Source organism: Mustela putorius, unplaced genomic scaffold, assembly GCF_011764305.1.
Source record: "Mustela putorius furo isolate JIRA1106 unplaced genomic scaffold, ASM1176430v1.1 tig00003853_pilon_pilon_pilon, whole genome shotgun sequence".
In the NCBI taxonomy this organism is placed as follows: domain Eukaryota; kingdom Metazoa; phylum Chordata; class Mammalia; order Carnivora; family Mustelidae; genus Mustela; species Mustela putorius.
In genome coordinates this window covers 31337002-31354572 of record NW_025422005.1, presented here as the reverse complement: position 1 = coordinate 31354572, position 17571 = coordinate 31337002, and the positions used below count along the sequence as shown (strand labels likewise).

Genomic DNA, 17571 nt, shown 5'->3' with positions numbered 1-17571 from the left:
CCAAATCCCACACAAATTCTTTCTTAAAAATTAAAATCCCAGGGACGCCTGGGTGGCTCAGTGGGTTAAAGCCTCTGCCTCCGGCTCGGGTCATAATCTCAGGGTCCTGGGATTGAGCCCCTTGTTGGGCTCTCTGCTCGGCAGGGAGCCTGCTTCCTCCTTTTTCTCTGCCTGCCTCTCTGCCTACTCGTGATTTCTGTCTGTCAAATAAATAAATAAAATCTTTAAGAAAAAAAATAATTAAAATCCCAAAGAGCTAAAAAAAATTAACAGTCAATTCTTAGGAGTTAATGAGATGAAGGGAATAGTCAGATAAACTATGGGACATTAACACAATGGTATATATTCTCCAAAAACCTTCATCATAAAGTATAATTAGTAACAGAGCAAAAATGTTCGTAGTATCGTATGAAAACAGGATCCTCGAGCTGTGTGCCATTTTCATGGCTGCCTGCGGATATACATAGAAATGCACAAAGACTGGAAGGGCCAATGGCGAAAGGAAAATGCCCCTCACAGACAAGCTGAGGGCTAAGAGCCTGTCTCTGCCTCTCTTACCACCGAGTCCTTACCTAGCATGAGCCGATAGCGTGAGCAAATTCCCTGAGACCCTCCCGAGAAGAGAAATAAGGCCCGGACTCCCAGCTCCTCATCACGAGGCAAACCTGTCTGCCATCTCTTTCCACTTCATCAGCATTTTTCGCGGCTGCCTCTCGATCGGAAGGTCAAGTCTCCGGAGAAAATAGTCTACGACCCCCTGCTCCTCTAGCAACAAGGGGACTCGGTAGATGGAGGAGACATCATGGACGCAGATCACCTGTGTATAAACAGGCAAAGGTTATTTAATAAAAACAAACAAAAACGAACTGGGCTGGCAGCCTCCTACTGGCTCTATCACCCTCAGAAAATAACTTTTACATCTGAAAATGGCAAGGGCAATTTTCTAGAAAAATATACATTACGAAAACTGACTCACGAACAGAATAAAAAATTAGAGGCTAATCTCTTAGGAGCATGTCTGCAAAAATCCTTTAAAAAAAGAAAAAAAAAAATCAGGGGTGCCTAGGTGACTAAGTCGGTTAAGCATCGACTCTTGATTTCAGCTCAGGTCATGATCTCAGGGTCATGGGACTGATCCCCACATCGGGCTCTGCGCTCGCAGAGAGTCACCTAGAGAGTCACTCTCTAAAATAAATTTTAAAAATCTTTAAAAAAAAAAAATCACAAACCAAACCACAAATGTAGTTTAAAAAAAGAAAAAATATTCATGTCTAAGTAGGATTTGTCCCGAGAATAGTGGCTGTTGAACTTGGCTGGGTGAGATTTTAAAAATTCACAAGCCCACACCGTACCCACCACTACACGGACTAGAACCTCTGGGGGTGGCAAGCGGGGGTGTCATTTTCCAGGCTGAGTCCAAAAACCATGGCGTTAAGATATGTAACAGTGCAATTCACTACATGAACAGACAAAAAAAGGAAAAAAAAGTCACCTCAGTGGATGAAGCTAATAAAAATTCAAAACCAACCCACAGTAAAAATGCTTGGTGAATTAGGACTATTAGGGAAAATGTGAAAAACATAAAGAAGAAAAAAAAAGCCCACAGCAAAACATCATTTGGTTCTCAACATGTAATATTAACATTTAATCTTTAAAGTCTGAAACAAGGCAGAACTGGCCACTATTGTACATTCTATTCAGTGATGTACTAGAGATATTACCCATTACAATTAAATAAGAAACGTATGAAATGGAAAATAAAAAGCAACTGCCAAGAACTACATTCAGTATTATTTCTCATCCACAAAACCCCTTGAATTTACAAGGAAATAAACAGAACTGGCAGAATTTCAGTGAGGCTGCCAGGCTTGAGATCAATCAGCTAAGGTCAGCAGGGTTCCTATACATAGCCATATCTAATTAGGAAAAGTAATTTTTTTTTTAAGCAGGCTCCACACCCAGCATGGAGCCCGACATGGGGCTTGAACTCACAACCCTGAGATCAAGACCTGAGCTGAGATCAAGAGTCAGGCACTCAACCGACTGAGCCACGGGGCTCCTAGGAAATGTAGTTTTTAAAATTTTCCCATTCATAGAGCTACAAAAATTACAGATACCTATAAATAAATCTAGAAAAAAAACTTTACAAATAAAGAAATCTTTAAAAAGCAACTTTATGAGAAAACACCATAGATTACTGTTGAAGGATGGTCTTTCCAAGGCAAGAAGCTGGGACAACTGGCTACCCACAGGCAAAAAGACGAATTTAAATTTTACTAGAAAGTTGCTATCCATAAAAGGGAACTCACAATGGATCCCAGGCCTGAATATAAGACCTAGAATTATAAAACTTCTAGAAGAAAACATGACATCTTTTTGTTAAGTGGAGTTCTCAGGCAGAATACCTAAAAGCACAACCAATACAGAGAGAAATGGATACAGGGAAGTTTATCAGAATGTAAAAGCTTTGGTGCTCCAAAAGATACCACTAAAAAGGTAAGAAAAGCCACAGATTTGGAGAAAAATGTGCCAATCACAGATCTGAAAGGACTATTCTTCAGAAAATACAGAGAATTCCTATAACTCAGTAAGAAAAGCAACTCAATTTAAAAATAGGCAAAATATTTGAAATGCGAATTTAAATCTAGAAACACTTGTAACATTTTTAATGGTAAGTATTTTTTAATAACCTATTCTTTTTGGTTTTTTATGATTATTTATTTATTTATTTGACAGAGAGAGAGGGACAGCGAAGAGAGGGAACATAAGCAGGGGGGAGTGGGAGAGGGAGAAGCAGGCTTCCTGCTGAGCAGAGAGCCCAATGTGGGCTTGATCCCAGGATCCTGGGATTATGACCTGAGCCGAAAGCAGATGCTTAACAACTGAGCCACCCAGATGCCCCTTAATAATATATTCTATCATGGAATTTAATTACCTTCACTTGCTGGGATAGAAATACCTCAAATAAATGAAATGCATAACTAAGAAGGCTGCTCATAACAACGTAGTTATTCTGACGCTCTATACAGACAGCTCCTGACTCTGAGTGGTTTGACTTGATACTCTGCTTTAGGGTGGTGTGAAAACAACACACATTCAGTAGAAAAGATACTCTGCATTTTGAACTGTGGTCCCCAGGCTAGCAACTGGCCGTATGTTCTCTCGTGTTGTGGGGCCACAGCAGCAAGCCACAGCCTCCAGTCAGCCCCACGGTCACGGGGTAGCGACCGATATCTTACAATGGTTCTGTACCCACAACCACTGTTTCCCACTTTCAGTACAGTATTCGATGAATTACACGAGATAGTCAATACTTTACTGTATAACAGGCTTTGTGTTAGGTGATTCTGCTCACCTGTAGGCTATATTTAAAGTAGGCTAGGTGTGTTAACACATTTTCGACTCAGGTATTTTCTTTTTTTTTCTTTTCAAGATTTTATTCAGAGAGAGAGAGAGAGAGATCATAAGTAGGCAGAGAGGCAGGCAGAAGGAGGAGGAAGCAGACTCCCTGCTGAGCAGAGAGCCTGATGTGGGGCTCGATCCCAGAACCCCAAGATCATAACCCCAGCCTAAGGCAGAGGCTTAACCCACTGAGTCACCCAGGCACTCCGACTTAGGTATTTTCAACTTACAACAGGTTGCCTGGGATTAGCCCATCGTTAAGTCAAGGGAGATCTGTATTTAGTAGGAAGCAGAATTCCTGACACGGAGCTCCCAGCTTGGGAAGCTCTGGGAACACTGATCTCAGGCCCCAGGCCATGCTCACAGCCCGCTTCCTGAGTGCCCGTGGAGATGGGGGGGGTCAGAGGCTGCCCTGCTCTCTTCACTTCAACGCCAGTGACTTGGACTTTTTGACCCACATGGCCATACCCCCTGTAGTCCTGCAAACGAACTGCTCTTTTTCCAGCGCTGCAGCTTCCTTCTCTCCCCTCTAGGCCAGCCGGGCCCTCCTGCTTCACCTCTTGACCCTCAGTAACCCAGCAGCAAAGCAAACCACTCACAACCTCAACACAAATTCCTGGACCTCCACCTCCCTGCTCCTGCCCTTCAGCCGGTCTGACCGCAGCCACAGCCTCAACTTACCAGCACCAGGCCTTCCCTACTGTGCCCCACCCTGGACCTATGACAGGTCCCAAAAGTCTGAATTTCCTATTGAAGAGGTACCCTCCATAAGCACATGTAACGAAAAAGACTAAATCGGGTTTAAAGCCTCCGCCACGTTAGACACCAGGCGCCAGTAATTTCAAGCTGGTTGAAGTGGTCACTGCCTTCCAGAAGCTGAGTCTATGAGTAGAGACAACCACGGACGGATGGATGGATGGACGGACACACACACATACACACACACACTCTCTCTCTCTCTCTCCCCGAGGGGCAGTAGAACATGTCTCACCATGTGAGACACACAGGTCGCCCAAGAAGGATCAACCTTGAGGCCTGAGGGGGAAGCAGCTTGACAGGGAGAGCTTCTCAGGCAATACTGGGTCCCAGGGGAGCCCTGGAGGGTGAAAATGAATAGGAGACAGCGGGGCCAGCGGGAAGGACGAGGCCATGCAGCCTGACTGGAGCCAAGGGTACAAGGAGTGAGAAGAGAAGAGGCCAGAGAGGTCAAGTACGTCCAGAAAACCAGAGCCAACAGCATCGGTTCCAGCCAACAGGCTCCTGTCTCGAACTGTGAAACAAGCAGCAAGCCTCACGAAAGCAGCTGTGACCCCTTAGGGTAACTAGAACCAAAACCCGACTGATGCGGAGATGGAATTTCGACTCACTTGTTCAGGTTCAACATGGCAGAACATTGAGATTTTCTCTTTCACTGACGTGTCCAGAGGATTTGAGCACCTGCACACAACCTATCAGGAAACAAAGGAAGGCGTTCAGACAGAAGAGGGATGACGGAGCTGGGGTACTTTCCTGACTGACAGGAGAACAGACCTCACCTCATGAAGCCGGATGAAAACGTGAACTCCAGCCCAGTGCAGGCCAACATGAAAATAGGACCTGTTTTCAAAACTGAATGCCTAAAGTCCCGCTCTGGAGAAACGGGAGAGGGGGGCAGTGCAGATGAACGTGCCGAAGATGAACTTCGGGAACCCAGTGGGTTTTCCTCAGGTGGAGTCTTGGGTAAGAGGGAGGGGACACTGAATGATGGGCACAGAGGAGAGACAAGGCACAACCTCACACAGGCCCGTGAGGAAACCTTTGTAAAAGGCAACGCCTGCTCAAAGCACTCACCCTGTTTCCCCACCAGCATCGAAAAGCAAGCCAACAAAGCAAAGGTGTTATCTGCTGCGGAGCTGAGATTTTCTTTTTTTTTTAGCTGAACTACAGCTGACAGACGATGTTACATGGGTTTCAGAAGCACAACGTAGCGACGGGACTCTATGCCCTACGCTGTGCTCACCACGAGGGCAGCCGTCTGCGCCTCTCAGCCCCCGGCCTTATTCTCTCCCTGACCCAAAGTCTGCGGCTCCCATTCTGCACCCCCCACCCCCTCCCCTTGGGCAACCACCAGTTTGTTCTCTCTCTTTGTGGATCTGTTTCTGCTTTTTGCCTTTCTGATTCCATATAAGTGGAGTCACATGGAACATGGAGGAGAGATTTTAATTAGATATCCAAGATCGCACTGAAACCAGGGAAACATAAAACCTTACCAGATCTGGAGAAAGCCCGAGGCCTCTGAGCTCCCGAACGCTATTCTGGGTGGGCTTAGTCTTCTGTTCCCCTGTTGAACTTGGCTATTTTACAAAAGGGGAAAAAAAGTTCATTTCTCTAGGATAAAGAATTTTCAGGCATGACTTTTCTCTGAACCCCTTTTATGGATCGGTGTCTAATGTAGTTTTTATTTTTGTCAAAGGCCCATGTGTTTGGATTTTCCACAGGGTCTGTCCTAAAAGCGGTATCGGCACCCAGACTCCTCCCCTTCCCCAAACCCCAGGGGCATCCACTCTCCCATGATCCTTTTGGTATGATTCATGCTGCTTCTCGACATGTGGCCCGAAACATTTCCTACTGATTCCCCCGTTAGACAGCGGGAACTATAGTTAGAAAGCTACAACACATGCTCCCGTCCTGTGCCTACAGCACATCTCATGATACCTCTCGACAGTTGTGTGTGTTTGAGTACTTGAATCCTGCCATCATAAACCATGTACCACACTTTTCCTCTCTGTCCAAATTTGGTTTGTTTTCCTCGGTTGGTGTTTGTTTTGTTTTCTTGGCATGCTGAGTTTCCTAAGTACTAAATTAACCCGATTTCCCTCTCACACTTCACAGATTTGCTGGGTACAGTATTCTAGGCTGGAAAGCATTTTTCCCTGACCACTTGTAAAGAAACAGCTTCCCAGTCTTCTAGCTTCTAGTATTGCTACTAAGAAAGTGTAACACCTTACAAATTCTTCGTTTTTCTCTTTACAGTCTTTTAGGAAATTTCCATAATTAGGAAATTTCAGTGATGTGCCTTGTTGGGGGTCATGTCCCATTCAGTATGCTGGGCATTTGGTGGGTCCTTTCAATCTAGAAACTCATGTCCTGAAATCTCCTTGAATTATTTGGATCAAAGGATCAGAAAACTTTTCCTGTAAAAGGCCAGGTAATAAGTACTTTAGGTTTTATGGGCCATAGAGTCTGTCACAAGGACTCAAACTCTACTATTTCCCTACAAAAGCCTCCACAGACAACACATACAGAGGTGAGCACAGCTGTATTTCCAAAAGAGCTTTCCCAGCGAAAACGCTGATTTGGCCTGTGGGCGTAGTTTGCTGACCCCTGGTTCCGATGACACATCCCTCTCCATTTCTCTATTATTTTCTGGAAACCCTAACCCTGTCCTCTCCTTCTCTTAACCCTGCTCTCCTATTTCCTCTCTCTTGATCTTCTTATGTATTTCCTGCAATAGTTCCTCTACCTTCTTTCTCTCAAGTTTTTCATTCCTGCTATCCCATTATTAATGGAAATTAATATCCCATTTTTAAAATTTCTGTTCTCTGAATGCCCCTTCCTTAGGGTATCCAATTCTTGTTTCACGGATGCAGCTGATCTCCCCTTTGAGTCTCTGAGGACACAAGTGACAGGCTGTTCTAGTTCTGAAGTTTCCTGCTTCCTTCAGATCCCAAACTTCTAAGTTCCCCTATGTCCCGCTGTTTTGATTTCCTGCACATCTAGGTGCTTTCTCCACATGTCTGGTGATCACTGGCCATGGGCTGACATTTCAAAGCCAACTGGAAGTTCTGAGTAAATAGGGTGGGCCTCTTCCCCTGGGACCCTCACTGTTTCACTGGGGAGCTCCTGAGGGTAGTGTGTTTTCTCCTGGGCTGGTCATACACCCCATCGTAAACCTCACATGCACAGTTCAAGCCTGACTGTGATGATTCTGGGAACTGAGTGGCAGAAGAAGGTAGGGTGTTCCAACAGCATCCAAGTGCACTTACCCTCCTGGTTTTACTTCCGTATTACCACTCTGAACTACTGCTACTAGAACTGAACTACTGCTCATCTAGAATCCCTCTCTGGAGAAAAAGCTTCAGCCTTCTGCCAAGGTGGGAAAGGGACTGGCACCCAAAAGTGCACACATTAGGGAAGGAGATGCTGGGTGCTAGCTGCTTCTCAAATGGCAGTTACCATGAGCTGCCCCCAGCTGCCAATGCACCTGGTGCGGCCCCTTCCTGAGCCTCTAAAGAGGGTTGTGCAGGGCAAACACCGCTGCTTCTCAGCCGGCCCTGCTGCAGGTTCACGAGTGTGCTCTCTCACTTCCTACACGGCACCTGCTTTCTGGCTTCCTATGTTTCGTTCCCATTGACCCTTTCACATTACCTATGTGACTGTTTCTCTTTAAAAAAAAAAAAAAAAAGCCCATTACTCTAATTGTAGAATGTACATGTACATGGTGAACATGTAGTAGAGACAAACGGACATTTTCAATCCATCATCTTCAATGCACCTTCCCTGGCTAGCTTCTAAATGTTTTCCAACTGATCTTTTCAAATAGTACAATTATAATCATTTTAAATTCACAAAGATCTTTATTCCCTGCACCTCACATATCTAAAACACATAAGGGATGCAAACCATGCTCTTCTCTTTCTTCTCCATCCCCCACAAAGTAAAACTTGAGTGCCTTACCTGAGGAACAAGACTGACATGAATATTACAAAAGTTCTCTCTCTTGACCTTGAACTGGAACTGACGGAAGGCCTCAATAAAGGGCATGCTTTCTATATCTCCCACTGTTCCACCGAGCTACAAGAACAAAGTTATTATAGAAGTCAAGCACTAAATTCTCCTCTTGTGGTTTAATTTTCTAACATCCACACCTCATCCTCTCAGCCCGGTGACCAGAAACAGCATGATGTGGACTCTCTGAGCCCGGCTAATGTCCCTTAGCAGTAACCGACATTCCCTTATGCTGCAAAGTTACTTTTCTGGACAGGCTCTCCCTTCCCCCAAGGTTATAGATCTGGCCAAGAAAAAGATCAAGTGAAAGATACACTAGAAATTGTATTTGTACAACGTCAGGAAGCAAAGAAACCTAAATCTTATCTACTTAGTTAGCTGTAAATAACTTTTGTATGAAAAAGTATCAGTTATAAAGAAACTGCTAGAATTTCTGAGTCCCCTATATCTGCAGGAACACAGATCCAGCAGCTAGGACCAGCAGAACATGAACGTTCCTACCAGAGGAGAGCGGAAGGTCAGCGATGTTCTCAAGGGACAGAGGAGAACGTGTCCTGCCACCACTACTGGCACAGTCCACGGTGAGTGAACGTACACAGGCTGAAGAGGAGAATCGCTCACATGGAGGACTGCTTCAGATGGTGTGGGTGTTCCATGACCGGTACTGCGCCCAGACCCGCCCCACCATGGGGAGGAGGGTCATGGGCCTCACGGGGCATGGTCTTATCAGGTGCTGCTGGCTAAGTAAGGAGGTAAGTGTGTACTCTTGGTTAGAAAAGACTCGTACGAACCTCAATAACACACACTTGAGGTTCCAGACCATCTTCATCCACAGGTATCAGCGCCTGTCTCATGACCCACTCCTGGATTGCGTCTGTGATATGAGGGACAACTGGAAAAGAGAAAAGAAATACATACCTTACCCTTTTCTGTCAGCCCTGCTCGGGGCAGACACGCTTACTATGACAATTAAGTGCTGTAGTCTTTGCCTGGAGTAGTGATGGGGTCATAAATATATTGTTGAGATCACTCTTTTTAAAATTTATTTATTTGAGAGAGGCAGGGAGAAAGAGAGAGCAAGAGAGAGAGAGCACATGGGCACATGAGCAGGGGGGAGGAACAGAGGGAGAGGGAGAAACAGGCTCCCGGCTGAGCAGGGAGCCCGATGTGCGACTCGATCCCAGGACCCTGAGATTGTGACCTGAGCCGAAGGCAGAGTTTTAACTGACCGAGCCACCCAGGTGACCCCGCTGAGACCACTCTTAAACGGCATTTAATAATCTCTGGGCTTACACTTCCTGTGGCCTCCCCTCCAGGTTTCCAGGTTGTGGCTGGACGCACACGAGGGTAAGGCCAAGAGTGTGTCCGGAACCCACATCAGAGCCCTTGCACCCCATGCAGAGAAGACCCGGCTGCCCCCTACACATCAGATCCCGCAGCCACCTGCACCGCTAACTGCTGAAGGCAGCCACTTCACACTGGGTGCTTTCCAGGCCCCTGTTCCGGTATGTTCCAGTTCAAGAAAGGATGAACAATCCACGGGTAAGAGAGAATGGGAGGGCAGGATGGTGAGGGGGCAGCATCCGGGGCCAGAACGTCTGGATTCCAGCCTGAGTTCCACCACTCTCATCAGGTACGGATCCTTGAGTGAATTACTTAACTATTCTTAAGCTCAATTTCCCTATGCGCTCAGTGGAGACTACAGCTTCTACTGCCTGAAGCTGTGGGGATCTCCTGTGCCACCACTGGGAAAAATGCTAAGCAGCAAGCCGCACAGGCCAGTCCGGAAAGCCAGCCACTGCACTGTGTTAACATCCTAGTTGTAGGACTCAGGGGGGCGAGCTCCTGGGGCGGGGGGGGGGGCAGGGATTACTGTTCAACTGGCTCCCAATTTAACCAGCAGTGCCTCAGGCACAAGGATATTCATTATTCCACACTGTGCAGCCAACAGGACCTTTTAAAAATGCAAAACAGAGCTCCCCCGCTCCCATGTTTTAAACTCTTCAATGGCTTCCCACGGCTCTGAGTAAAATCCAAACTCCAGGGCCACCGCCCAGAAGGCCCTGTGTCACCTGGCCACAGGCTACCTCGCCCCCACTCCACATATTGTCCTGATCACTGCGCCCGACGCCCTCTGCTCCCTGAGGACCCAGACAGAGCACCCGCAGCGCAGGCCTCTGTGTGGCCTTGCCCCCTCCTCCACAGGCCCCCCGCTGGCCTCCCAGCACAAACACCCCCTCCTGGAGACTCCCCCCAACCACCTGTCCAAACGGGCCGCCCCACGCTCTCTCCTATTTACTTCCTTCACAGCGCGCATCAGACGTCTTGCTTCAGCTGTTTGTTTGCGTGTCTCCCACACGGTAGCCTCTGTGGGGACAAAAGACTCGTTGGTCTTGCTCGTCACATAGCCCCAGCGCCAGGGAGGGTGTGACGGCCGCTGACTATTCTAGAAACACGGGACGGCTGAAGGCATACACAGATGACTGCACTGGAGGCCTAGACCAACAGACTGTGATCAAGTCTGATTCCTAACTGATCCCCTTCCTTTGTGTCGGGAACTCAGAGAGACTTGCTCGCCCTCCCGACAACCAGGAAAGGCAGGAAGTTATCTCCATTTGACAGAAAAGGGAACTAGATCCTAAAGAGGTTCAGTAATCTGTGTTCACAAAGCTGTAAGTGGCAGGGCTACGCTTTAAATGACCCCGCGCACGGACAGCCCCAGACGAGAGCTGACTGTCGGCATGACCCTCGGCTCTCAGTTCAGCAAAGTCTTAAGCCAAGAGTGGGAAGTTTCTCAAATGCATGTGGTGGGGAGCCCCCAGGGCAGCAGACAGACACAAGTGAAGCTGGCTGGGGAAGGCGCAGGAGGACGGGAGCCCCATGTCTCTGGCTCCCCCAGCCCATGGGTGCCCTTGACCCGCCAGCAGGCCACACAGGGGACATTCTCTTCCTGCTCCCGTCGAAGTCAACCCCAGATGCACAATAGACACAAAACACGGGGCTCGCTGCCCTGACCTGGCTGCCTTCATCAATCCACATTCATCCCTGCAGAAGGACAAGAGCCCTCTGGACTCACACCCTGCGAGGGGCCCAGGGAGCTTCAGTCCCTTTCATGGGGTCACAGGTGCTTTTTTATGCGAGTCTTTAAGCCAAGAGCTGTACAGCTCTGAACTTTCGACCAAGGGCGCATGTCAGTAACAATAACTTGACACTTTCAGGCTGAAATTGCATAGAAAGTAAATTTCTGTACTCCAAAGAAAGCAAGCTGGTTAAGATTCTTTAGGCTTTGAAGGCAAATCCAGTTCTACCTTGGACGGTTTTCCCCAAGTAATCGCCTTTGCGTTCCTTGTTAATGACGTACTGGTAGATCTTTCCCGTGGTCAGATTATTATCCTTGGTGAGGCGGATGTCAAGGAAGCGCTCGTAGTTCCCCAGGTCAAGGTCGACTTCCCCACCGTCATCCAGCACAAAAACCTCACCTGTGACGAACAGCAGACATGGTCAGGGGAAGTGGAAAACCTAAGTGAGGGCAAACTTGAGTCTCAAAATGTAAACACTCGCATAGAATGAAGTCTGCGTTACCTTGATATGAAGCAGAGACATTTATTTCTAGAGAACTAAATATGACACAAAAGAAGGATAAATCACCAACCATTCTCTAAAAGGTAATAACACACTTCCAGCCTCTCCACAAGCTCAGTGTGGATCAGGAAGTAACGAGAGAGCATCAGTGGAAGGAAATCATGGCCTCAGGGCACAGGGAGCTTTATAGGTGTCCAGTCTGCTGCCCAAAAAGAATTTTCAACAAAGCCTCCTAACTTGAGCAGAAAAAGGTTTCAGACGGGATAAAAGCATGATTTCCTTCAGAACTCACACTGGGTATTAAGGGCCTGTTGGTTAGAAAAACCGAAGTCTGGGCTACCCTTTAGTCCCAAACAAAGTTGTGAGACTCAAAGTTTCCCCCATTCCTCTGTTTCGCATTCATTCCTTGAGACATTATTCTTAGAAGTCTTGCCCAGGGTGGTTCGTTCTTACCATCACAATAGGAGATGAGCTCAAAAATGGGAAAGGAGAAAAGGTCTTCTTCCCCCCCTCAGAGAGAGGTTTCTATTACAGAAACCTCTGGACTCTCATCACCAAGATCACTGTCTGGATTTCTGCTCCCTCTCTGTCTAGGTGAGAAAAGTGAATTCTGCTACACAAAGGACTTTCTAGAAGGCAGGAAATACAAGTCATGTTATACAACACACACACAAGTTCCAAGGGCTAACCTGTTCTTTCACGTACTCCACAATTACTATTTTAGTAAAAGAAAGAAATGCATTGTGCTTACCATGTTCATACGGAGAGAATGTTCCTGCATCAATGTTAATGTATGGGTCAATCTTAATTGAAGTTACGTGTAAACCACATGACTTCAATATTGTGCCCACGCTGCTAGCAATGATTCCTTTCCCGATTCCTGATATAACACCACCAGTAACTAGAATGTACTTCATTTTACTTTTTGACCTGGGAGGGGGAGAAGGAAAAATTACAAGTAAGATAGATCTCCCCAAAGCAGACATATCTGGGTTCAAAGGCTAGCTCTGCCCCTTACTACCTCTGTATCCCCCAGGAGCCTGTTACCCTATCTGCTACACGACTCTAGAAGGCTGTTATGTGGGACCCTAACAAATACTTCTTGCGATCACTGAATGGCTTTAGTCAAACAGGAGTTGAAAAACAACTCGCTAATCAAATAATGCAGCTTTTGTTTAAAGCTCTGACAACGAACAACCTTGAGAGACAACCTAGGAAAAAATAAAACGTAAAAATTTAAAAACAGCTCTGTTGACAGAACACTCTGCCCCAAATGTTGGCTGATAGAACCATGGGACCCTGGAATACAGAAGCAGGTGCCTCAGTATTTTTCCTGCACAGGGAAAAAAAAAGATTTCAATCTTGGGTGAGCACTCCGATTGCCCATGAAAGAGAGAATGTCTCTAGTTAGCGTACAATGTATCACCAAGAACACACAGCTTCTCCGGGTTATGGAAGACAGAATAAAAGAATTTCAACATTTAAAAGGAGTTGTAATGAAGCCGAGAAATCCTTTAATTACAGGTCATTGTCTCCTGTAATTAATAACAACTTACTCCTTGTCAGCAATCTCACCCAGGTATGCCCCGAAGAGAAACTGTGTATACTGGAGGAGAATATCAGATACCAAACCAGGCTGAAGCACAGAATGGGGGCAGAACACTCAAAGAGAGGACAGATTCGATTAAATCCAAAGAGTAGTGCAGCTGTGGCCGGGGAGGCAGGAAGCAGATGTGGTAGGAGATAAAGGAGTGGAAGGAGGCAGGACCAGTGGAGGGGACAGCCACAGGTTTGCCAGGGAGGACTGATCACTGGCCCCCAGCTTCAGAGGCCCAGACATATCAGCTGGTCAGTAAATCCAAAAGGGACCAAAATGAAAAACACAATCTCCTTTGGCATGGTCAGGACATGTTCTTCCTCCTGGAACACTTCATGTGAAGCCAAATTATAATACAAATAAGCTAAGAAACGAACAAGGAAACTGGGGAGTTCTGCTTCAAGCATTCCCCTGCCCTACTCCTCCCCAAGGCAGGAATGAATACACTTGGCAAAGGAAGAATGCTCAAAAGGACGTCCCCCTTGGACAGCAAGGAAGACACCAGACCATGACTTGCTCTTTCCATCCTGTTACAGCATTTCCAAGAGTGCGCTCCCTGGTTTCTGCAAAACGTGTATGGGGTTCCCATAAAGCCTTTTTACAGACATATAAATCAGAGAAATGCTGTTAAACAATGAGTTGGTTTAATGCCAGACCTCCAATGGCCTTTAATAAGCTAATGCACACTGTGATCTCCCCAAATGGGAATACAGTATGCAGTTTTCCCAAACTCGTTGGACCCCAAGTCCCTAATATTGGGGGGAGGGACACTACTCTTGTCACCTCACAGTCAAATGGCTCCTTGGGGACACATGAATATAAGACACGGCTACATTTTAGATGGGTTCTAATCAGGTATATCCCGGACACTACACCCGGTCTCAGCCTCAATTTTAGATGATCCTAGAAAGTCCTCAGCCTCCCCGAGTGGGTTATGGAGCAGGTTACTTTTTCCAGAAGACTTATCTCATCCATTTGCATTTGATTTGCCCCAATTTTTACTTTAAGAGGGTAACAGCTCTCTTGAGGGAAGATTCCTGGAGTCTCCCACAGTGCCTGGCAGTAAAGATTCCATGGTGCGCAAAGACCAGGTAGGAGAGGCTAAAATGATTCACTCACTCACACGGATGGGCAACGACCTCCTATGAAGTTTCTACTGTGCTGCACACTTTGGGGACCAAACTTTTTTTTTTTTTTTAACCTGTATCTGCATTTATTTTATGCAGAATTTACTACCAGGCCATAAGTTTTTGTTTCTTCAGTTTCTTCTGGGATATCTTTTTCTTCCATGCAACCTCCTTTTCTGGTTCAGGGACAGTCTGCTCTTTCTCAGTAAGGACCATCTAAGTATGGCAGGGAGGGCTCGGGTGTGGGTTAATCCAACCATAAGCCCTGTGACACCACATCCTGGCGACTTTGTTCACCTGGATGTGCTCAATGACATTGAGGTGGGACACTACTCTGTCACTCTAAACCCTTACGTTCAGCATTACTCTCTGCATTTTTAAGCATGTGCAGTAAAAATTCAGCACTCTTCTTAGGACACTGACCCTGTGTGCAGCCCCACTGTTGGGCCTGGGCACACCTACCAACCCCACCATTGTAGTGACAGAATGGCTAATATGGCTTCTACAAAGTGACATCCTTCAGCTACCTGGTGGCTTTTTGCACAGGCATACCCTTGATGACCTGAGCAGTTTCACATGTGTTCTTACAGTAAACATGAAGATTTGAACCTCCTGATTTGCATGATTTTGTAGGGCTTTCTGGGTCAAGTGAATAGCAAACCATTATCAGAGATCACCTCAGGCTGCTTTACAGGAAGAGCGGGGACCACAAAACGTCATCAGATCTGGGCTCCTAACTCAAGCTGCTGGCAGTCCAGTTAGAGACAAAACATTTACAAATAAATGAGTAATCCAGTGATGGTGGGAAACAGCGACAACATATGAAAGGCGTACTTGAAGAAAAGAGAGCAGAAAGCTATCAATGACAAGACCAGGGTATATATAGATCATGGCCCAGCAAAAGTGTGAGGAATGAAGGCAGGGAGAGGACCCAGACTGCTGCTGGTTTGCTGACCTGAGACTTGCAGTGGGTCTTCAAGAACTCACTGAAAGACCTAAAGCATGGGGAAGGGAACAGAAGGAACAGGAAGGTGAAGGCCAGCCACAGAAAACAGAGGTAAGGCCAAGAAAAGAGATAGGGAGAGGGGCACCTGGGTGGTTCAGTGGGTTAAGCCTCTGCCTTCAGCTCGGATCATGATCTCAGGGTCCTGAGACTGAGGCCCACATTGGGGTCTCTGCTCAGCAGGGAGCCTGCTTCCCCCTCTCTCTCTCTGCCTGCCTACTTGTGATCTCTCTCTCCCTGTCAAATAAATAAATCTTTATAAAAAGAAAAAGAGAGAGAGATGGTGAAGACAGTGGGAAATGAGTTGGTAATGTAAGCAAGGGACCACATTATGGGGAAACTTGAGTATCCTATTTGAACTTCTTCTGAAGGCCACGGACACATCAGAAGGTTTTCAAGCACAGAAGTAACAAATTAAGACACATCAGAAGCCCCTGGATGGCTAAGTAGGTATAGCAAGCAGCTCTTGATGTCCCGGTTGTGAGTTCGAGCCCCAACTTGGGTGTAAAGATTACTTAAAAATAAAATCTTTGAAAAACAACAACAACAGAGAATTCTTAAAAAAACAAAAAAGAAGGTGCCCAGCTGGCTCAGTCGGTGTAGCCTGTGACTCTTGATCTGGGGGTTGTTGAGCTGAAGCCCCATGCTAGGTGTACAGATTACTTAAAAATAAAAAAAAAATTTTAAAAAAAATGCATTAGAGGAATTCAACAAAGATGGAAAGGGAAAAAAAAAAAAAAAGCTTTTTTTGTTGTTAAAAATGTTTTCAGATCCACCTCCAGCCCTACAACTTGAGTAGTGAGACCTGTCAGGTCACTCAAGCTGCCCAAAGCCTGGGTCCCGGCATCTGTAAAATGGGATGAGAATCTCCCGCATCGCCTGTCACCAGGACTGCTGAGGATCGGACATTATAATGAGTGTGGACCTAAGTGTGCCACGCAAACGTAGTGAACTTCTTTAAAACGCAGCATGCTCACTGAGGGCGGTCGGAGGGGAGCCGGCCGGCTGTGGGGCCGCAGGGGCTGCACCCAGGGCCGGCGGGCGGGCGAGCGAGCTGCAAGGCCCCTTCCGCCCACGGGAGTCGGGGCTAGCCGGAGGGGCCGTGGCCAGGCCGCCGCATCCATCCCCCACGCGGCGCCGCGTCTCGGACCTTGAGCCGCCTCCCAGCCAGGCCGAGGCCGTGCGCCGAGCCCAGAGGGGTGACGGCCGGAGCAGTCCCCACGGAGCGGCGGTAGCCGGGGCTGCTCCGGGAGGGCTAAGCAGAGGGGCTCCCGCGCCTCTACGGCCCTCCTGGTCCCACGCGTCATCCCGGGCCCCCCGGGCAGCCGATCCAAGCCGCGCTGAAATGGGCACTGCCGGCCCCGGCCCGGCGGCCTTTCCCGCCACCCCACGCCCCTTGAGGCCCGGCTTCCCAGCGGCGCCCGGCCACGCGGCCCCGCGCGCGGGAGCCGGCTCCTCGCCGGCCTGGCCGCCCGCCCGCCCCACTCCCGTTAGGCACTCGGCCCATTGGTCAGGCCTGCGAGCCACCTCACCCTGATTGGTGGGAATGCTGTCTGTCAGCCGGCGGTGTGGCTGTCCCGCGCCGGGCTCAGCTGGCGCTGCCGATTCCTGCACGGGAGAACAGCTCCCCCGGGATCCCTGGAGTCAGCCTACCTGAGGCCGGCTTCCAGGCCTGCCGTCCGCCAAGGATCTAGGGGAGCGAGGCGCGCGCTGAGCCCGGGGCCGCCAGTGAACCAGCCCGGCCGCATGCGCCCGGCAGTCTTTCACGGAGGCGGGCTCCAGGCGGTGCGCACGCAGAGGCGGGGGGCGGGGCGGGCGCGCGGGCCCTCCCAGGGGCGGGGTCTGAGTGCGCGGGGCACAGGGCCCCGAGTGCGCAGGCGTGGGACGGACGAGTTTTCTCGTCCGGGTGGGCGGGTGTGCGGCCAAGTCCCCGTGCCGCTGACGTGTTGGAGATGGGGCAGTTCGAGACCAGGCTGGTTGCGGCCTTTCTGCCTCGCAGCCTTTGTCCGCAGTCGGTGGTCGGGCAAATCTGTCGTCTGACTCCAGCCCCCTTCTACAGGAGGCTAGAGACCTCACACCCTGTCTCTGAACAG

General features: G+C 48.2%; 1 protein-coding gene across 3 annotated transcripts in view; it reads right to left on the bottom strand.

Annotated features, from left to right (window-relative positions):
* The window catches only part of CTPS1 (CTP synthase 1), a 30305-nt gene extending 13027 nt beyond the window's left edge, over window positions 1-17278 (bottom strand). Inside the window, exons 1-8 of one of the 3 annotated variants that reach the window (XM_004740653.3) lie at window positions 17132-17278; window positions 12503-12681; window positions 11478-11648; window positions 8961-9061; window positions 8119-8235; window positions 5652-5735; window positions 4770-4850; window positions 666-817 (exon numbers count right to left, since the gene is read on the bottom strand). In XM_004740653.3, coding sequence (XP_004740710.1) covers window positions 666-817; window positions 4770-4850; window positions 5652-5735; window positions 8119-8235; window positions 8961-9061; window positions 11478-11648; window positions 12503-12681; window positions 17132-17226 — 980 coding nt within the window. In that variant the 5' untranslated portion in view covers window positions 17227-17278. Of the gene's footprint in view, window positions 1-665; window positions 818-4769; window positions 4851-5651; window positions 5736-8118; window positions 8236-8960; window positions 9062-11477; window positions 11649-12502; window positions 12682-17010 lie in introns of all 3 variants that reach the window. The other 2 variants (XM_013045222.2, XM_045064320.1) reach the window with 2 other exon arrangements.
* Between the last annotated feature and the right edge of the window lie 293 nt (window positions 17279-17571).